The 22,431-nt window shown below is 42.6% G+C and overlaps 1 protein-coding gene across 11 annotated transcripts in view; it reads left to right on the forward strand.

The window, feature by feature from the left end:
* Positions 1–22,431, forward strand: part of rap1gap2a (RAP1 GTPase activating protein 2a) — a 516,227-nt gene that overhangs the window by 440,593 nt on the left and 53,203 nt on the right. For 8 of the 11 annotated variants that reach the window (XM_043718315.1, XM_043718320.1, XM_043718319.1 and 5 more), the window contains 4 exons: positions 9,316–9,351; positions 17,832–17,876; positions 20,113–20,145; positions 21,521–21,733. In XM_043718315.1, the coding sequence (XP_043574250.1) occupies positions 9,316–9,351; positions 17,832–17,876; positions 20,113–20,145; positions 21,521–21,733 (327 nt within the window). Of the gene's footprint in view, positions 1–1,600; positions 1,798–1,829; positions 1,897–8,059; positions 8,107–9,315; positions 9,352–17,831; positions 17,877–20,112; positions 20,146–21,520; positions 21,734–22,431 lie in introns of those variants that run through there. The other 3 variants (XM_043718326.1, XM_043718324.1, XM_043718325.1) reach the window with 3 other exon arrangements.

Below are 22,431 nucleotides of genomic sequence, written 5' to 3' on the forward strand. Positions count from 1 at the left end.
TGATGTGAAACATCAGCAGAATCACCCTCCATTTTCAGTGTGGGCGTCCTGAACCTGATCTTCTCAGTAGATATGCACCAGGAATGCTTGGTATGGTGATAACAAATAACTAAAACCTGTGGGTGTGTGAACCTAGAGGATCAATGCTTGCTGGTAATGATAAAGAACTTGTGTTTAAATAGTACCTCATCACGTGACTCTGAAATGTGCCAAACAAGGCCTGAGCAGTGGGCTGCTCCCAAGTGCAGGTGGGATTGTAACGTTGGAAGCACAGCGGCCATTCTGAGTGCAGCAACAATTAATTATAGAATCCCTACAGAGTGGAAGCAGCTCATTTGGCTCCTCGAGTCCACACTGACCCTGCAAAGGCCATCCCACCCAATCCCTGTAAGCCTGCATTTCCTAAGGCTAACCCACTTAGCCTGCATGTCCCTGTACACAGCATGGCCAATCTACTAACCTGCATATTTTTAAGACTATGAGAGGAAACCCACATAAGCATAGGGAGAATGTGCAAACCCCACACAGACAGTCGCCCGGGGTGGAATTGAACTCAGGTCCCTGGCACTGTTAGGCAGCAGTGCTAACCACTGAGGCACTATACCACCCATAATTGATTACAGGAAGCTGGTTGGCTATAACTGCAGGGCCAGCAGGTTCTTGTCCTGCTGCTGTTGTGCCTGCTCTTCCTGAAGCTCTGATTGCCATTCCCAGCACAGGAGAACATTTACTTAGGCATATTTGATGTGACTTTTAATATCACTTACAACAAGTCATCAGATTAATGTTTCCTCAGTAACTTACGGTGATCAGACATTCTATACTGGTTAGGTTTTTTTATTAAGTGTCCTGGTGTCCCAACAGTTTTCTGGAAAATTCTCAAACCATTTAGGTTTCCAGCTCTCCTGAAAAGCCTCCCCTTTAACCTGCTCCTTGTGTTCAAACAGGGAGAATGTCAGCACCTAATGATCTTCCAGGTTTTTTATTCCTCAAAAATATATTTCATTCATAATATATATTATTGGTGGAACCTGCTGTATGGAGTCTAGAGTCGAGAGTGTGGTGCTGGAAAAGCACAGCAGGTCAGGCAGCATCCAAGGAGCAGGAGAGTCGGCGTTTCGGGCATTCACCTTTGGTCAGGCAGGTATGGAGACTAGTTGAATTTTGCAATAGTGTTAATATTTGCAACGTACATTTCATGTCAGATATGCAACCAAAGGATAAAACATTTCAATTTGGAAATTACCCTGAGTGCGACAAAAATAAACTTTCTCAACACACCAAGTTCCATTCCGAGGAACTTCAATACATTTTCAATATACTTGACATTCCAGGTCTTTGAAAAGGCCAAGTCTGTGAAATGTGAGACTTATGTTGAAATTTAATGCTCATGCGCTGTCCTTTTTGCTCACCCAGTCTAGTCCTGACTATCCACTCGATCACACTGCACTGATGAATCTGATTCATTAGGAATGTTTCCATCCACTGGCTGCATAGCAACAAAATGCAAACTACCACATGAACAGGGCTCGTCAATTTTACTCAATACTTTCACAATAGGCGACAGCTCTTCCTGTTGGATGCACATCGGCCTTTTAACAGGAACTGCAAACACTTGTGCCACTTGTCTGCCTGTCAGATTAAGAAGGAAGAAATTGTTGTCACTGGATTTCAATATCTGTCTCTTAACAGTGTAAATCTTCCTTTAACAAGAAGAAATCACCCATACAGCAGAAAAATTGAGACCAGATCCAGTTTGGAACAGTTCCGAGAAGCCTTTTTTTCCCCTTTAGAATAGTGAGTAAACTTTTGGGATACTGAACTCAGTATTTGCTAATGGCTCTGTTGGAAACCTGAGACATTTTGGGGTGGAAATTCCAAGCCTGCAGTCTAAAGGTAAAAAAAAAGTTAAAGATTCTGTAAAAGTAAGACATTCATTAATAGGAGTGGAAGAGGAGGGCAGTTGCTTGTCAGTTTTAAAAATTAAAGTTAATTTAATTTGTTATTTTCTGTTATTTATTGCATTGTAATGTGGGAGGATGGTTCAGTATCTTTGCAATAGTTTTGGTTTGTTCTGTAAAGTAGAATAGTGGGTAGTTTATTGTTATTGTTGTTGTACCATAAGATTATCTTTTGTACTTTTATAAAAAATAAAAACCCTTTTAAATTAAAAAAAGGTACTAGAAGTCAACACAATGAGAAACCAGGCAAATACCGTATCTGTGAAGTTGAACGATCGACTCATGTCAATCTTGTAAGAATGAGTAATATGTTTTGAAAGAGAGAATCATATAGCTGTGGTATTGGGGGATTGTGCAGACGATGAGGGATTCTCACGGACTGTCGGTTTTGGTTGAACATATTCCAGGAGGTGGCATCACACAAAGGCAAATAGAATGTTGACATTTAATACAAGGGGAGTGGAATGTAAAAGTTTTGCTAAAGTTGTGCAGATTCTCGTTAAAACCACTTGTGGAGAACTGTATACATTTTGGTCTCCTTCTTCAAGGTGGGATATAAACGTGTTAGATGCAGATCAGGGATGGTTCAATCGGCTAATAACTGGGATTGGGCAGGTGGCACGAGGAGGGATTATAAAGGAAGATTGAACAGGCTGGGCCACCATCCTTTGCAGTTTAAAAGATTGAGAGGTGGTCTCACTGAGGTCCTGAGCAGTCTTGACAAAATGGTGGCTGAAAGAATGTTTCCCCTGACTGGAGCCAGGGGCCATGGTTTAAAATGAAGGGGTCTCCCATTTAGGGTGGAGTTTAAATTCTTTTTTCTTTCTGAGACGATCATGAATTTTTGGAATAGTCTTCCCCAGAGACTAATGGAGGCCAGGTGGGAGGGGCTGTCATTGAATTTTCTTATCGGCAGATGTAGATTGATTTATCACTAACAAGGGAGTCAAAGGTTATTTGGGGTAGGTGGAAATCCAGAGTTGAAACCACAGTCTGATCTGCAATGATTTTATTGAATGGCAGAGCAGGCTTGAAGGGCTGAATGGCCTGCTCATGCTCCCAATTCATATGTTCACATGAACCATTGTTTGTCGGTATTGTCATCTTGCCTCAGCCCACTCCCTCATTGGTCAGCTGTTATATCAATCAATGTGGAGTCAAGCCTCCCTAAGCCTGTCAGTACATTCCCGCTAATGATCTTCGCAAGTCTGATCTTCCTAAACCAATACTGCACTGAAATAACTACACAGAGGCTGGTATCCTGTCACCAAATCACCTTTTATTTACTTGCACACAGTACACTGGCTGTGGCCAGCCAGCTCAGAGTTAGTTCCCTGAACTGAGGAGATTCTAATACTCAGTTTATATATTTTTTTTCTCTTTTCTCTTTTTTTTCCTTTTTTTCCCAAAATCCCACACAGTGCTAGTGCCTATTTATTCCCCAGCACCCATGTTGTGTGTGTGCAGGTGTAGGACACAGTGAAGAACAACAAGTGCAGAAAACTTTATCACATTCCACCACCAGGAAGAAAGGAAACACCCGAGTGGCCAGTGACAAGCAGTGCCCTTCACATCAAAGGGCAAAGCTGCGTGAGCAAACAGTGAAGGGGAGGGCAGGGATTAAACCAAAATAGAGTTGGAGGGGTGCACTCCACACCCTGCGGTGCCCACCTTTCCCTGAAAGTCTCAAGGGTCTTGGTGGAAACCGCGTGCTCCTTCTCCAAGAACACCCAAGCCCAGAATCCCCCATTTATATTGATCGGCGAGGGCTTCCTGATTGGGCCAGGTTAACAAACCTAATCAAATTGTTTTTTTAATTCCAGTGGATCAAACTTCCAAAAACATCTCAGAGTATCCTTAGCATCCATAGAGAGAGAGAGAGACAGAGACAGAGTTGGTATATAATGGCTACTCCACTGTAACCATTTATCAGAAGGGTCATTTGTTATTTACTGACCTCATCATCAATCCCTCGTATCTTACATATTATCCCTTTACATAGTCAATCTCTCCCGCTTTCCATTGTTTTCTTTCGTTCCTCATCTGACCATTCTCCTTTTTCCTGCCTCTGCACCAGCTTAGACGTTGTTCAGCTCTAACCTTTTTCCAATTCCAGTCACAGTACTGAAATATTACCTCAGTTTTTCTTGCCAAAGATGCTGGCTGACCTGCAGAGTTCCTCCAGCTTTTTCTATTCTTATTCCAAATTTCCAGTATCCACAGTATTTTGCCAATGTCGGAGAGTTGTTGTGCATCCAGTCAAAACACAGCTGTACAGACTTCCCGTTACACATTAAATTATTTCCTTGCAAAACTCAGGTAGCAACAAATTGTTTTGCTGAACAGTTGCTCAGATGTGCAAACATAGTATGTAGAAACCAAGAAGAGAAGCCGGAGGGAGATAGTCCAGCAATTTTGGCTTTTAATTTTAACTGGAATGTTCCCTATGTTAAACAGCTGATCAGGGAATGCTTGATGTCATAACTGAGTGTTAATCATTGTTTGAAGGATAATGATTGTATCAGTCATTTTGCAAATTCCACCAGACATCCCCAAGACTCTCATAGCTAATGCCTGAATAATCCTTCATTTCTAATGAAAAACTCTTCTTGATTTCTAAACAGTTGAGTTCGCAATATGCTTCCTGTGCCCCCTTGGGTGGGAGAGGAGATGGTTTCTCTGTTTTGAGCCTGCATCAGTTCAAAAATAAGTCAAACAGTTCACCTTTTTTGGAGGTGGTAAAGGAATAGTTAGGTACTACTGCTGGATAAGAAATCTGGAGGTCCTGGCTGATCGTCTGGAGATTGGATGTTACAAGGTGTGCAAGGGGTGGGGGGTGTGGGGGAGGTGGTAATGTGGGTGTGAGCTAAAAGCTGGTTGGCATCTTACCACCTCTGTGGTCCCAACAGCGCTAGTAGGAGTGTTGTGGCCATTGCTGGGACTGCAGGCAGTTCCAAGGAAGAAGAGAGATGCCATCACGACATCAGGTTAGCGTAAAGATTTTGTGCACAGCATGTCTGAGAGACCCCTATGAGGTGGGCAGGGGAAGGACAGGAGGTGGTAATGGAAAGCAAGGTTTGGGAGGCCAGGAATGGGGAGCTACCTGAGAGTTCTGTACGAAGGGGTGCCATCTTGTGGGGGGCTGCCCCTGGTGGACACAAGATATCTTTAAAAATTCATTCATGGCATTTAAGCATCACTAGCTAGGCCAGTACTTATTTCTCATCCCTAACTGCCCAGAGGACAGTTGACAGTCAGCCACATTGCTGTGCATCTGGAGTCACATGTAGAGACAAAAAAACTGCAGATGCTGGAATCCAAAGTAGACAGGCAGGAGGCTGGAAGAACACAATAAGCCAAGCAGCCTCAGGAGATGCAGAAGTCAAGTGGTTCCTGGTAAAGAGTTACACGCGAAACATCGACTTCTGCACCTCCTGATGTTGCCTGGCTTGCTGGAGTCACATGTAGGCCAGACCGGGTAAGGATGGTAGTTTCCTTCCCTCAAACCAGATGGATTTCTCTGACAATCAACTATAGTTTCATGGTCATTCTCAGACTCTTAATTCCAGATTTTAAAAAATTGGATTCAAATTCCACCACCTTCCATGGAGGCATTTGAACCCAGGTCCCCAGTACATTACCTGCCTGTCTGGATTAATATTCAAGTTATACTACTACTAGGCCATCACACCTCCTTCCCCCATTCCCGCTAAAAAGAGATGCCCCCTTGCTGCCCACCAGCGGCTTGCAAAACTGCTGATTGAAAAATTGCAGCAGGGGTGAATGAGACCCTTTAGTCAATTGTCCACTGAATCAGCCAAAAGGCAACCAGGCTACCTCTCACCTTTCCTGCCCCCTGGAATATTGGAGACAGGTTGAGAATGGATGGGAAAATGGCCACCTGGCCACTCACCTTCAAATACACCAGTGTGGGACAGTAAAATTCACCTCATGTGTTCAAGACCCACCAAAGCAACTGGTCAACTTAATTAATCAGTCGTTAAACAAAAACTATTAGTGATGGTGACCGAAATTATTGGATAATTAGAAAAGCTCATATGGTTCACATAATGCCCTTCAGGGAAGGAAATCTGGCATTGTGACCAGCAGTGCGGTCAACCTTTCATTGCCCCTCCAAAATAGACTAACGAGCCACTCAATAAGAGGGTACCAGACCACCACCTGCTGACGGGCAATTAAGGGTGAAGAAAATCTGCTGCCTTTGCCAGTGACACTCACAGCCCATGAAAGCATAAATGAAAACCTTCTCACTGCAAAGGAACACAAGTCAAGCACTTTCAATAATGAAAACAGAAACTACTGGAAAAAGTCAATACGACAGTGGGTCATTTAGAAGAGTGAGAGGTGACCATATTGAACCTACATGATTCTGAGGGGACTGGACATGATAGATGTGGACAGGTCGTTTCCCCTTGTGCGAGAGTCTAGTACCAGATGACATCATCTCAGAATACGTGGACACACCTATAAGATAGTGACGAGGTGGAATGTCTGCTCGTTGAGAGCAGTGAATCTGTGGAATTCTTTATCGCAGAGGGTGGTTGAGGCTGGGTCATTAAGTACATTCAGCAGTCACAGACAGATTTTTAAGGAAATCAAGGATTATGAGTGAAAGGCAAGAAAGTGGAGTTGAGAATTATCGGATCAGCCATGACCTCATTGAATAACAGAGCAGGATCGATGGGCAGAATGGCCTACTCCTGATCGTGCATTTTATGGTCTTATGGTCAGGCAGCTTTTGTGGAGAGAAAAGCAAAGTTAACGTTTCAAGTCCAATATGACTCTACCTGGTCAGGCCTGCCTGTGACTCCAGACACACAATAATGTGGTTGATTCTTATCTGACCTCTGGGCAATTAGGGCTGGGAAATATATGCTGGTGTGGCCAGCGACGCCTACATCCCATGAATGAATTTTTTTTAAATCCCGTGTCCAAGTTTTGACTTGAAACATCAACTCTGTTTCTCTCTCTACAGATGAAGCCAAGTTCCCCCTGCACTTTCTGTTTTTATTTCAGATCACCAGCATCTGTAGTACTGTGCTGTCCTTCAAGTATAATGCAGTCTGCTCTCCTCATTTAACCTTTTAAGCCATTCTGTAACTGAAGTGAATCTGCCCCGTTCTCCCTCCAAGTCCAACATGTTTCCTGAGCTCTGGGGTTTAAAACTGAATGCAGCTCTCCAGATGGAGTTTAACTAGAACTCTGTCCAATTGAATCATCTCACTCTCCCTTGTGAATTCCTACCCTCTTGTGGTGAAAGCAATTATTTTATTCAGGGATTTAAAGTGATCAAAGAGATTGTTTCCCTGGTGCGCGTGTCCAGAACAAGAGAACAGGACAATCAGAGCTAGGGCTATCATGGGTTAAATCAGGAACACTTCCTCACATGAAGAGTAAGAAATCTGTAACTGTCACCCCCACCTCCAAAAAACAAACACCGGGGGTTGATTGAAAAATTCAAAACTAAGATGAGCGGAATCTTGTTGGGCAAGGGCATCAAATATTACAAAGCAAAGGTGGATAAAAGAAGTTAAGAGACAGATCAGTTGTGATCCAATGACAGGATAGGCTTGAGGGGCTGAATGTCCTCTGTTCCTGTTTGTTTTTTGGCTGCCCTTTGTACCCTCACGGTACCCTCGCGGCTCTTCATGGTTTGTGCTCCTGGACGCCAAAATCCTTCAATCCCTCCAAAGTTCCTCATTTGCATTTGGAACATTCCCTGATTCATCTTTCTTGATTTCAAAGTGGATGACCCCACCACGAAATCCAAGGATGAGATTCCCCAACACCGACCTCTCCAGCACTTTGAAGTAAGTCTTCAAAGGAAAGCAGTTCACCCGGATAAAAGCCACTGCAAAGCTGCCACTTTGAAGATGTTGTTCTACGCAGTGTGGAGCTCAGTGGGAGTCGCTGAAGATTTCTGACTGTATCCCGTGTGCTTGTAAACATTGCTAATGGGCATCCTGATCATTCGGAGAACCATCTCTCACAGGCATTACCTACTCTTCTCTATGTAACTTTCACAAAAATCTGGAACATTTTCCCCGAAAGGTTCTTGATGCTGAGTCAATTAAATACTTTTATGATTGAGATCAATCACTTTTCATGAGGAGAAAATGTAAAGGTAAGATGAGTAAATGGAGTTAAAATATAGACCAATCCTGACCTCATAGAGAGGTGCCAAGCCCTGCTATGCATCCTATGTTCATATTTACATTACAAAGTCATTGCTTTGCAAATGAATTATTTAAACATTCAATTGTAATTTACCTGAGGCACCTCTACTAATGGAGTAGGCCTGACTCTATCAAAGGTACTGGGGGTTAGGGGGCATGGGTGGAATTGGAATGGACATTGAATAGAAACAACAATGGGCGGCATTGCTATGTGACAGTGAGTTATCCTCACCCTCACTCAATGCCAATGGAAATTACTGGAAACTGGAATGGAGGGGCTGAATAGGCCAAAGTTGCTGGTCTCACCCAGGGCCTGGTGCATCAGAGGCCAACGCCTGGAGACTGGGGTTCCAGGGAGCTCCCACTGCTGGTTAGACTGAGGGGCGCAGATATGACCAGGGTCTCTGACAGGGAGCAGTATCAGGATCTGTGATTTCCCTCCCGGGCTCCTGATGTCACTCACCATTTTTTCAAAGGCCTCTTGACTGGGCCCAAATCCATGGGATCTACCCTGTAAACCCTGCTGGCCTCCACCCCATCACAGGGCCCTCTCTTTAGGTCCACCTTTCCTTGACGAACTTACTAAAACTCTATTAAACCTTGAATATCTTTATGTTCAGCTGGAAAGTCATCAAGCTGAAACATTGACTCCTTGTCTCAGAGTTTTCTATTTAATTTTTAGTTACAGATTTCCAGTATCCACAATATTGTCTCTTTGAAATGCACAGATGACCAGAGTACATATAGACAGCTGAGCAGTGGAACTATATGGACAGCTTTGGTGCAGGGCCTATATGGGTGATCACAGCCTACATGTGAGATTGAACATTCAGCACAGCCATTGGCAGAAACAGTGGTAGCTGACACCCAATAATTACCTCCTGAGGAGAAAATCTACATTTCCAGGGGCAAGGCTCTGCTCATGAAGTGGAGGCTGCCACCAGCCTTTGTATAAAGTGGATATTCTGTTGTTTAGTGCATGTGAGGATTCTGATTTATTGCCGATATTAGACACTCCACAGGTAGGCATCTTCCCTCTGTTGAAGTTATAAAGAAAGCTTGATGTATGGGAAGATGAAGAATAGTTGTATCCTTGCTGGGATAACCTCACTTTGAAGCCTGCATCTATTAATTCTGTTTTTCTTCTTTCCCAACAGTCAACAGAATTCTTTGAAATGCTGGATAAGATGCAGGTAGGTGACTCTTTGTACTGAAGACCCACTACTACTGAGCAAACTGGTCTATCTTACCAGAGAGAGTCATAATTGCAATAAGATTTAACCGATGTGATTAGAGCAGACCAATAAATTTGACAATCGATTATTAAAAAAAGGCTGATCTGTGCAACACAAACTGTAAAGAAGTAACTTTGTCCAGGAATCCCGGTTCAAGTCCCACTGCGCTGAGGTGCGTAATAATGTAGAATCCTTACATCTCTGAAAAGGTTGATTAGAACGTACCCAGAAATAGGTTTCGATTTTTCAGATAGGCCGATGCTGACGGACATGTGAAACGCACCACATCTGGGCAGTGCTGTCATGGTAACAAGCAGCATTTTTAGTCAAATGGTAAAAAGGACAAAAACGTAAGACTGGATCTTGAAATTGCGACACGGGGCTAATCCCTAGTGCCTCACACAACAGCAACTTGTGTCTGTGCAGCACATTTCACATCATAAAACATCCAAGGCGGTTTGCCAGGGACATTGTAAAATGAAATATATCACAGAGCCACGTAAGTAGATACTTGATTAGATGCAGAAAAGCTTGGTCAGAAAGGACTGTTTTAAAGACTATCTTTAAAGTAGAGGAGAGAGGCAGTGAATCATAGAATACCTACAGTGTGGAAGCAGGTTATTTAGCCCATCGAGTCCATACCAACTCTCTAAAGAACATCCTACCCAGACACATCCCCTACCCTATCCCTGTAACCCTGCAATTCTCATGGCTAACCCATTTAGCCTGCACATCCCTGGACATTATAGGCAATTTAGCACGGCCAGTCCAGCCAACCTGCACATCTTTGGACTGTGGGAGGAAACCCACGCAGACACGGGTAGAATGTGCAAACCCCACACAGACACTCGCCTGAGGCTAGAATCAAACCCAGGTCCCTGGTGCTGTGAGGCAGCAGAGCTAACCACTGAGCCACCGTGCTGCCACCTTACAAAGATTCCCAAGAGAAAGCTTGTCCTGAAATGACCCCTTTCTTGCACAGTGTACACTACATCATCCCTTTTGCTCCTTTCAAACTCACACTTGATCAAGACTTCACTCCTTCGTATAAAGCCTTTCCCATTACTCTCTCCAACAATTGAAATCCTTTACTGGTAAATGCTGCAAAAATAATCTGAAGGTCCCACGGCCATTGTGTTCTATTTTATCTTTTCTGGCTGAAGTTAACACAAATTGACCCTTTTCAGTTACTACCACACCCTTAACAGAATGAACCGGACTGGAGTGTTGGTATGAAACCCAAGCTCCTCTCTTAGTGAACAAACACACGTATGCACATTGGAATATGGACACACACACACACACACATTACACACACACACACATACACACACATACACACACATTACACACATACACATTACACACATACAGATTAACACACACACACACAATCACACACACACATACACACACACACACACATCCAGAAACACGTGCACAAACACCATGACACATGTGGTTCATATACAGAGAAGCAAATGTATACAAAGATACACACAGACACCCAATCTTTATAGATATAAACGTTCATAAATGCGTGCATTTAAATATACGCATACAGATTTCACCCTGACATATACTGTTGAGCACTATGCAATAGCTGTAAATCTTGTTCTATTCTGTCTTGCTTCCCCTTAGTATTTGCTTGGTCAGTTGGTTCACCCCAATGATTCCTGAAGAAGGGCCTGTGCCCGAAACGTCGAATCTCCTGTTCCCTGGATGCTGCCTGACCTGCTGTGCTGTTCCAGCAATAAAGTTTCAACTTTGATCTCCAGCATCTGCAGACCTCACTTTCCCCTCACCCCAATGATTCCCCAGCTGAGATCAGTGAGCTCACCACACACCAAGAGTGGAAGTGGGACCCGAGCTCCTGTGTGTGTCAGGTTAATTAACACATCAGCTGACAGAGTTAGTCAGTGACCCCCCCCCCCACCAGTGAGGAGCTGCTGTTTCAGTTTTCATCAAAGAACCACGAGAGGGATTTGTTGTCTTTTCATTTACAATTTATTGTTCACAGTGTAGTCACTGCACCTGGTAATAGCCAAGGAAACACATTCTATTTCTGTGAGGGATCTTTCAAGCCTGAAGTGATCTAGTACAGATTAAGATGACCATTTTTCTAGTGTTACTAGTTTCATCCATGACCTGGAGGTGCCGGTGTTGGACTGAGGTGGACAAAGTTAAAAATCACACAAAACCAGGTTATAGTCCAGCAGGTTTATTTGGAAGCATTGGTTTTTGGAGTGCCTTCATCAGGTAGCTGTGGAGGTTAAGGTCATGTTCACAGAATTTATAGCTAAAGGAGTTCAGTAAACATTTGAAGATTTTTGAGTTACTGTAACCATTTACAGTTTATATGAACATAACCGACTTAGCTATGGAGACTGTTAGAACACCTCCTTCTCTATTCGGACCAAGTCCCCATGACCTTATCATAATCGGCAGGGTTTACTGCGCTTAATCAGGTATTAACTCTTTCAGAACTATATACCTCAATTTCCAAGAAGTTGCTGTTCCTTTTAAGATGTACAAGCAATGCATATCCAGCAGTCCCACAGATGGCAAAAATGAACAGTTAGCTAACACTTCCCCCACTCGTGCTTATACTGTTTGCTTGTAATCAGTTAATAAGCGATAATCTTCTGCAGAGAGCGCACAGTAAGGCAAGGTACTTTTCACAGTTTATCCATTTTAACAGAATTTTGGAACAGTGGGGACACAGAAAAGTGTTCTATCTGGGCATTGAGACAAGTACTACAGTATTATATTCGGGAGATTAAATCCCACAGCAATGCAAAGCACATACATCCAAATCATTTGAAACCCATGCCGTGTCTAGTTCAATCATTTTGGAAACACAGAGGTTATTTTCAGTTGGCATTTTTTTCTAACAAATTGCTATTGCTTCCTGCTGGTCTCTTTTTGTTATGAAAAATTTGATGCTAACCCTCTGAATCCGAGAGATAAGATCTAGATTGATATACATTATATCGGCAAAACTATATGCTGATTATGTGGCAAAAGTGTGCCACCACATATTGGTAAGGACAGGAAAAGAGGGATCCATTTTATATAGTGTATATGTCATAGTCATAGACATGTACAGCATGGAAACAGACCCTTCAGTCTATCTTGTCCATGCCGACCAGATATCCCAACCTAATTCAGTCCCATCTGTCAGCATCCGGCCCACATCCCTCTAAATCCTTCCCATTCATATACCCATCCAGATGCCCTTCAAACATTGCAACTGTACCAGCCTCCACCACCTCCCTGGCAGCCCATTCCACACACACACCACCCTCTACATGAAAAGGTTGCCCCTCAGGTCTCCCCTATATTTTTCTGCTCTCACCCCAAACCTATGCCCTCCAGTTCTGGACTCCCCCACCCCAGAGAAGAGACCCTGTCTATTTATTCTATCCATGCCCCTCATGATTTTACAAACCTCCTTAAGGTCACCCCTCAGCCTCCGATGCTCCATGTGCTGCACATAAAGATATATATCGATATACAAAGTTCCTCAGGGTAATGTTCTAGACCCAAACATCTTCGGCTGCTTCATCAATGCACTTTGCTCCAGAATAAGATCAGAATTGGGGATATTTGCAAATGATTGCACATAGTGCAGCACCACTTGCTACTCCTATGTTTTGATAATAAAGCAGTCCATGTCCATTTGTGGCAAGATTTGACAACATTCAAGCTTGGACTAACAAGTGCCAACAAACATACAAATGCCAGGCAAATGTTTATTTCCAACAAGTGGGAACCCAATCATTGCTGTTTAATGTTCAATATCATTACCATCGCTGAACCCCCCTACTGTCATCCAGGGTAAAAATATCGTTTTTTCCCCCCTTTGGACTCTTCTTGAGTTTACTCATTGGCTAATTTTTGATTTTCTGTTCTCATTAACTCTTAACAAGCGAGATACCATGTCGTAAAATTACTTTCTGCATTTGTGTTGACTATTTAGACTCAGCCAAACTAGAAAAATTAATCAATATCCTCAATAAGTAACAGCCTGCCATTAAATATAAAGCCATGACACACAAGGAAAGCTTAAATTTCCAGACACCCAGTATTTAAACTGGAGCAAGACAACAGCCGTAGCCTTGTATGAAAAGTTTTTCTTTCAGTGACTGACGTACTCTGCATTAAAAGGACGTCAATTTGCAATGTTATGTTTCCTGCGGTTTCAGGTTGTCCTGACGCCCAGTTAGCTAAGTATTTCTTTGTGAACAGTCTCTCCTTGCCAATAGCCCTGCCTCACCCCCACTTGCTTCTCTTCTGCCTTCTTTCTGGCCATTCATTTTGTTCCTTGCCTCACCCCAGGGATCTTGATCCACCTGGCCTGGCAAATGTGCTCTCCCTCCTCCGCATCCCTACCTGGCAAACGTGTGCTATACCCTAACATTTCCAGCCTTATGCAGATAAGCACTACTTCTCCAATCCCAGGGTGTTCCCCTCTCTGTTTGCTGCTGATTGGCCCACCAGTTCACCTGTCTTCAGTAAACATGGGCGGGCTGAAAGAATAGCCATATGATTGGAGGAGAAACTTCTCTCAAATGTTGATGAGATACTCTTCACTTTCCCAGATGAGTGCAGCTCCAACAACACTCAAGAGAGCTGATTCCATTCAGGACAAAGCAGCTTGATTGATTGGCACCCCACCCACCATCTTCAATATTTACTCCCTTTACCAACGACGCAGAGTAGCAGCAGTGTGTACCATCCACAAGATCACTGCAGCAACACATCAAGGCTCCATTGGCAGCATCTTCCAAACCCAGAATTGCTACCACCCAGAAGGACAAAGGAAGCAAGTACAAGGGGAGTGCCACCACTTCAATTCCCCTTCAAACAACACTCCATCCTAATGTAGAAATGGATCCCCATTCCTTCACCATGCCAACCAGATATCCAAAATTAATCTGGTTCTATTTGCCAGTATTTGCCCTAAACCCCTCTAAACCCTTCCTATTCATAAACCCGCCCAGGTGCCTTTTAAATGTTGTACTTGTACCAGGCTCCACCAATCTCTCTGGCAGCTCATTCCATACACACACCACCCTCTGTGTGAAAAAGCTGCCTCTTAGGTCTCTTTTAAATCATTCACTTCTCATCTTAAATGCAAGCCCTCTAATTTTGGACTCCCCTACTCTGGGGAAAAGACCTTAGCTGTTCACCATCTCCACGCCCCTCATGATCTTACTAACTTCCTAAAGGACAACCCTCAGCCTCCAATTCTCCAGGGAAAACAGCCCCAGCCTATTCAGCTTCTCCCTATAGCTTAACCCCTCCAACCCCAGCAACATCCTTGTAAATCCTAGTTCACTATTACCTTCTCCCGGATAATTATGGATGAGCAACAAATGCTAGTATAGCCAGCAATGTTCACATCTAATTAATGAATAGGTATATAGACATTACCTCTATGTTGGATCATATTTCTGTCTATATTGTGGCCTGACATTCCTGCTACAATGTTTTCAGTATAATCCTCTGCAATATTAGTATGAAAGAAAATAGAATGTTAAGCACTATCTCTGTCTAGTAATCACCATTAGGAGTCTTTGCCATTGCATGCATTCATAGAACTTGAGTTGGCTACAAAAATTAAGCTCAAACCTTCAGGCACAACATTCCTAATTGATACATTTTGAAAGATTTTGAATTATTTCTTTAAAATTTACTCAGCAACTATTACTAATAACTCTAAATAATAATGTTGTACTTTCTAAAAGCAATTCTCAAGAATTAAAAATCAGGTTGGTGGATCGACGTTATTTAAAAGAATGTTTACAAGTATTTTTTCGCTGTGTGAGTCAGCCTTTACCAAGTTATCACTCTTAAATATATCTGAGGATTATTTAAAGTATTTCTAAAGAACATACATTTAAAAAGCTGTCCAGTGGCATTGGTTTATGGTCGAGGTTAGCCTTGATGGGCAAATAAGTTTGAATGGAAACTTGAGAAGGAAAAAGTACTTTCAAAATACGTGCAGTTTTGAGTGCAAATTGTACTGGAATTGCTGGTAACACCCAGAGTAGCAACTCACCGTATTATGTATGGATATATTATAAGAATTTATTTGTGAAATAAATTTCAAAATCTTGTCACGCAAGCAAAGAAAAGCTTTTTAATCATCTAATGCTCCTTTAACAGACTGTATATAATCTCCCCTCTCATTGACTTCCATTTGATATGTTCGGTTAAAATATTCCCTAATTCCCAGAAGCAATCAACAGCCCTCCAAGTTATTTATCCATCCTTACATTTGCACTATCGAGTATTAAGCTACAGTTTTCTGGACAGAATTTCCTCTTTGGCCAAACTAAGGAGCAGGGGAAGTCATAGCATCACCCGATACATTGGATTTTCTACATGCCCACCTCCTAAATGAGTTTGCTGACAGCAGATTAATTTACAGGGTCACTCTACCTCAGCCTGACCATCTCCTGCCTTTTGCTCACTGCAAGGAACTGGAGAGAGGGCAGCAATTGATTAGCATCTTGCACAATCAAATCATCGCTCAACACTGACGACGTGAGGTGATACTAAGGTCGAGAGGGAGTGTAGTGTGACTTTGTCACTTCGTTGTGTTATAACAAAGACTGAAATCCAATAAGAAGCCCCCGAGGGGAGATCAAGCTTTCTCTTCACGTTGAAAAGCACTAGATAAGAACAACGCTGGTCATGTGCCAAGGCTTGAGTTCAGCATCACATTGTATTGTAATTAATCATCTTATATCAGTTGTTAAACAAAATCGATGTTTCTACAAAACTGACTGAATGCAGCAACCCTGTCTTGTAGATCATTGCTCAACTGTTAAGAGTCCTGAGTATTAAATGATCAGGTTTTATCCATGATATTTGACTCCATTCTGCACTGCACGCACAACTCAGTTTCACACCATTAACAATCTTTGCTTTAATGCCGCAACTTATCACCTGACTGGATCATGCCATGTGCTTGGTTTGTAAATTAATGGAGCATTTCTTGTAGTAATCTCCAAAATAGCTAGGGTCAGGAGCATGTTATAATGGGAGTCTGACTGAGTGTTTAGAAGCTATGCATTTTCAATTCATTCCAAGAGAAATATGCCATCTTGAGTACTGATGCAGGACATGTGTAAGAGCAAATGTTGTCAGCATTCACTGTACTGGCTGTGAAAGAGTTAGGAACAATCGCAGTTAAGTCAATATATTTTAATGTGGCAAAATATGTTGGCTACAATAATAATTCATCACCTAAGTTTTTCACAATCACAGGTGCTACATAACAGGCTCATAAGCTTAAGCAGTACTTCCAAACTCAAACTATAACTAATTCAGTGGGATCTTCTGCTTCTATGAATTTGAAAAGGTTTGCAATTGTCAGGGGAACATCATCTGCTTCAGGGTTCCCTTGATGCTGTATACTAACCTGGTTCAGTCATTAATTACCATTCCTTCATTACCATTGGACCAATGTGAGAAGTTCCCAACTTAACATCATTGTTGGAACACATTGTTGGAACAAGATTGCAATGAGTCAAAGAGAAAGTCTATTAACTACCTATCTGGAGAAAGCAGGGTGGGCATTACATGTGGCCTTGCTAGGATCGACACATTCCCCAGAACAAAAACGGGAGAAATTACAGAAACATTTCCCACCTCCCCAGCATAATGATTTTTCTCGAATTTCCTAAGATCACAGTTTTAAGCACAGTTTGTCCCAATGCTGATCCAGGTGAGGCCTATTTGAAATAAGATTGGGTGACTTACATTTTTCATGTTACCAGAATAAGCATTGCACTTGACTTCAATCCACATCCTTTTTCCCATCAACAGCTGCTTTAATACAATATCTGAGAGGAGGGTAGTGCCAGAGGGCAGTGTGAATGAGTGAAGAGTCAACAGAATATGAGCACTGTGACATGGCAAATGAGCGCTCCTGGAACGAGGAGGGATATTGGGAGAGCGCCCCTCAGATTTGGCCTGAGAATCTCTCCTTTTGTTTCCCTTCATTCTTGGAGAAGTTAGTATTGCCAGCAGTTGAGGAAGTCAGTACCCAAAGTTGGATAGGATGGCCATTGATGAACATAATTGTTTTTCCCACTCATCGTCTTACACCTCCTCAATGAAACAGGGTGTTAGCAGCTGACTGTTGCAAGGATACCAACACCAACCTTACAATATACACCACTCTTGATGTTCCCAATCCCCAGCAGTGACTGAAGGGGGATACTCTGAAAATGACGGAAAATTTGCCTCTGCTGAGTTATTTGTGAATCGGACAGCCACACTACTATCTAGCTTACTGTGTTTCTTCCCTGCAGTAGTTCTCGTGGCTTTGAGATACAGGATAGAATGTATATTGTTGGTTGACCTTGTAAACTTATTTTATAGCTTCCAAATAAGCCTTAACATTCCTTTGATTCCAACAGACTCTAAAATTTGATGAGCAGAAGGACAAGAGCAACAGGCAGAAGGTTTGTTATTCACTGTAGCTTTTAATTAAATATTGTGATACCAGTCTGACTCCAGGAATCCTTTGTTAGATACTGTAGCTATGTAGGAAACTCAGGCATCTGCTCTGTGCCGAGGGCACCAGATATTGTCTATGTCTCATTCAACAAAGCTCTGGATCACTCTAACATTTGGACAACACTCGAGTATTTGCCCAAACTTATGACAGGATCTCTAATAGGGAACATAATGTTTCAAAAGTATTGATGCCCAAGTAAGTCACAGCAATTGGAACAATTTTTTTCATTCATGAGGGCATCTCTGTCGAGACCCTCATTTATTGCCCATCTCTAATTACCCAGAGGGCAGTTAAAAATAAACCACATTGCTGTGCACCTAGAATCATTTGTAGGCTAGACCAGGTAAGGATGACATTTTCCCTCCTCAAAGGGCATTAGTGAACCAGATGGTTTTTATTCCCACTGGCAATCAACAATGAATTCTTTTTTACTGAATTCAAATTCCACCATCTGCCCTGACAGGATTCAAACACAAGTCCCCAGAATATTGCCTGGGTCTTTTGGATTAATGGTCCAGCGATTATGCTATTAGACTGCTGCTTCCCCCTAGCTTAGTACCAAAAAAACACCAAACAGCATAGGATGTGCGTCCCAAATATTTTTCCCACTGTGACCTATTTTTAAGGCCTGAAAATGGTCATGACTCCTCTGTGAGAGCTGTGGGAATGAGGGTTGGAGAGAAGATGGGACGGAGTCCGCGAGGGGAAGGGAGATGGGGACAATAAGGGGCTATCTGTTAGAGTGCAACGTAATAGCAAGTATCACTGTCTTCACAAGCGTAAATTAGATTGACTGACAGCTGTCCGATGTGGGACTTCCTGCTGAGTGAGAGAGGAAAGTAGCCAGTCCAGCCTATCAGTGCTGTGGTGCAGCAATATCAGGGGCTTGTGTTTCCTGCTAACTTTGTTTGAATGATGTGGTACAAACTGGGGAGCACACATTATGAACGCCTCTGATGTACCACATCTTAGGAAGGATTGGGAGGGAGTGTGGTTTCTGTTTACCAAAGTGATACCTGACCTTAAAGTGCAATCAAAATGGGGTTGTAATCCCAGGAAGGTAAAAGATGATTTAGTTGAAAAGTTCAAGATAATAAAGGGAATTAATTTTTTAAAAAGTTATTTCAAGGGTCAGAAACATCACTGGCAAGGGTAGTGTTTACTTCCTGTCCCTAATCGCCCTTGAACTCAGTGGCTTGCTGGGCCATTTTAGATTGAAATTATTATTGTTCACTGACTAGAGGAATGGTCTAAACATTAGTGCCAAACCTTCCAGGAGTGAAGTTAGGAAGTAATTCTCAACACAAAATTTGGAACTCCCTTCTGCAAATGACAATTCTGCAATTACTCAAATTAGTTTTCTTAAATTTGAGGTTGATACATTTTGGATAATCACAGGTCTTAATGAATATGAGGCAAAGGCAGATGTGTGGCGTTAAGTGCTTAATCTCCATCAATGACAAAATAGGTTTGATTTGCTAATTGCCACCTTCTGCTCCAACATGCTCCAACTTGGAAGTTGTTTTGTAGCTGCACTAAGGGAGCAGTTACCTGACGGTCAGAAAAACAGTAAATTTTGTTACCCATTTAGCATTGATCAGTTGTGACAAGTTGTTTTATATAAAAAAGGACATCCATTCTATAGCATCTGAAATGCAAGAATAGACGAGTTGGCCAATGTTGGTATTGCTGCTACACACAGACATCCTCCCACTCCTTTAAATCATCTCATTTCCTTGTCAGGTTTAGGTTATGTTGATAATCTCTAACTTTCTGTTTTAACACCTGGGTTAGTTGCAAGACTTGCACAGAATTAAGACACAAGGGGTTTTAAATAGCGAGGAGGAAGTGAGGACTGTAGATGCTGGAGGTCAGAGTTGAAGAGTGTGGTGCTGGAAAAGCACAGCAGGCCAGGCAGCATCCAAGGAGCAGGAGAATTGACGTTTCGGGAATGAAGGGTTTCTGCCTGAAACGTCGATTCTCCTGCTCCTGGATGCTGCCTGACCTGCTGTGCTTTTCCAGTGCTACACTTTTTGTTTTACATACCCAGTCAACAATGAATGCCAACATCCTTTCTGCAGGTTGACAGGAAAAGGACACTGTCAGTGTCAGAGATTTTAAATAGATATTTTTGCCATCAATTTACACAGGTTCATATATGTGCTTGTTTTGTTTTCCAGGATGATTACATCCCCTATCCCAGTATTGATGAGGTAAGTCTATCTTAAATACTCAAAGAATTTATTCAGAGAGTCTTGCTGTTAGAAAATGAGAGTACTCCTGAAGTATTTGTACCTATTCAAAGTTTGTGAGAAGATTTGTAGCTCGGGTGCTTCTTGTTGTGGTTCTGTTCGCCGAGCTGGGAATTTGTGTTGCAGACGTTTCGTCCCCTGTCTAGGTGACATCCTCAGTGCTTGGGAGCCTCCTGTGAAGTGCTTCTGTGATCTTTCCTCCGGCATTTATAGTGGTTTGTCTCTGCCGCTTCCGGTTGTCAGTTCCAGCTGTCTGCTGTAGTGGCCGGTATATTGGGTCCAAGTCGATGTGTTTGTTGATAGAATCTGTGGATGAGTGCCATGCTTCTAGGAATTCCCTGGCTGTTCTCTGTTTGGCTTGTCCTATAATAGTAGTGTTGTCCCAGTCGAACTCATGTTGCTTGTCATCTGCGTGTGTGGCTACTGCTCAGCGAACAGAACCACAACATTTGTACCTGTCTAATTCATAGGTATTTCATCAGATCTAGATCTTGGCATTGATTGATTTTAGCATTTCATCCCCTCCCTTAAACAGTGAGGAATCAATGTTTAAAGGGGATAAGGCGGGAAAGTGAAGTTGAGATTGATCCGATGAGCTATGACCTCATTGAATGGTGGCACAGACTCAATGGGCTAAATGGTCTCCTTCTGCTCCTTGCCTTCAGCTCACTCAAAAGTTTCAAATGGAATATTATCCATTGACTGGGGTTTGAGTCTTATTCAGCCTCTTACATCACTAATTCCGTTTTTCACCTTTAGGATTGGCATCTTTGGGTTTTGAGCAGATCACCAGTTTTGGTGTTTGTCGCAAAGTGGCCAACTAAAACCCAACTTCCGACCAGATTTTCCTCATTGGGTGTTGCAGGGCGCATTTTACAAGATCAGAATAGGATCCACTTGAATGATCAAAGTTCACCAGAGCCCCAGTGATTCTCCCTCGGGTGAAACAGAAAAGTTTCCTTTCTGGGCTGGGACACCTCCCTCTTTTGCAGTCTGTCTAGAAAAATTGCCCTGTGCAATGAAAGCCTGAGGTGTATTTTTCTGTGTCCCTATCAAAAAAAAATTCATCATGCTACATCAGGTTGGTGAAATAGTGGGGAGGATGAAAGACCACATGATTATTTTCATAAAATCAGTCTGGTTTCACAATGGATATTGGGTCCACTTAATCAGATTAATGACCACCAGGCAGTAATCATCACCAAATATCTCCCCGAAATATCCTTGAGTAAAATTCTTCAGAGGAGAATTAAAATGCTAAATGCCCTGTGGGCTTCTGGACAAGGTGCAGATATTTACCGGAGGATTAACGAATGGAATGAACTGTGTTATCCAGGTCATCGAGAAAGCGGGGCCATATCAGTCCATTATCCTCCCTCAGTTTGGTGGGTACTGGATTGAAGGAATGGATACCATTAATACCCCAACATCATCCGAAAGTAGTTTCTGCGAGGAGGATGTGGTAGAGAGCCTGAGTCCCAGCACCTTTGGGTACAAGCTGGAATGCAACAGTACTGCCAGAGCTTACAGGAAGCACTTTCTCAATAAGGTCAGTGGCCCAGGAAGTGATTGGCATGCCATGCAGTTGACCCACTGTACAGAATGAAATTATCAATCGAGAAACAAGCTGTTCCAATCATGTTTTATTGAGTTCTTGAAATAATTTTGAGAGCAATTGCCTTAAATGTTAATATTGCTACCAAGTTTTGATTTGCTAGTGTGTTGAGATGTTCCCACCTACAGGGAAACCTCTTTTGTGTGGCACTCCACGCCTGAACCAGCAGCTGGTCAGGACCGAGCACAGGATTGGGAATGACTAAGAGGTTTATGTTCGGCCTGAAGGGGTGAATGGCCCAGTTCTGTTCCTAAGTCATGTAGATATACAAACAAATTGAATTTAATTGAATTAATTAATGAATATAGAGTCTGAGGAGATAGGGGAAGCCCTAAGCGAATTTTTTGCTTCTGTCTTTACTAAAGAAAAGGACCTTGTAGTGAATGAAACCATTGAGGAGCAGGTGTGCATGCTGGAATGGATAGAGATTGAGGAAGCTGATGTGCTGAAAATTTTGACAAACATTTAAGATTGACAAATCACCAGGGCCAGACCAGATTTGTCCTCGGCTGCTTTGGGAAGCGAGAAATGTGATTGCTTCGCCGCTTGCGAAGATCTTTGCATCCTCACTCTCCACCGGAGTCATACCTGAGGACTGGAGGGAGGCAAATGTAATTCCTCTCTTCAAGAAA

This window comes from Chiloscyllium plagiosum, chromosome 28, assembly GCF_004010195.1.
Source record: "Chiloscyllium plagiosum isolate BGI_BamShark_2017 chromosome 28, ASM401019v2, whole genome shotgun sequence".
Lineage (NCBI taxonomy): Eukaryota > Metazoa > Chordata > Chondrichthyes > Orectolobiformes > Hemiscylliidae > Chiloscyllium > Chiloscyllium plagiosum.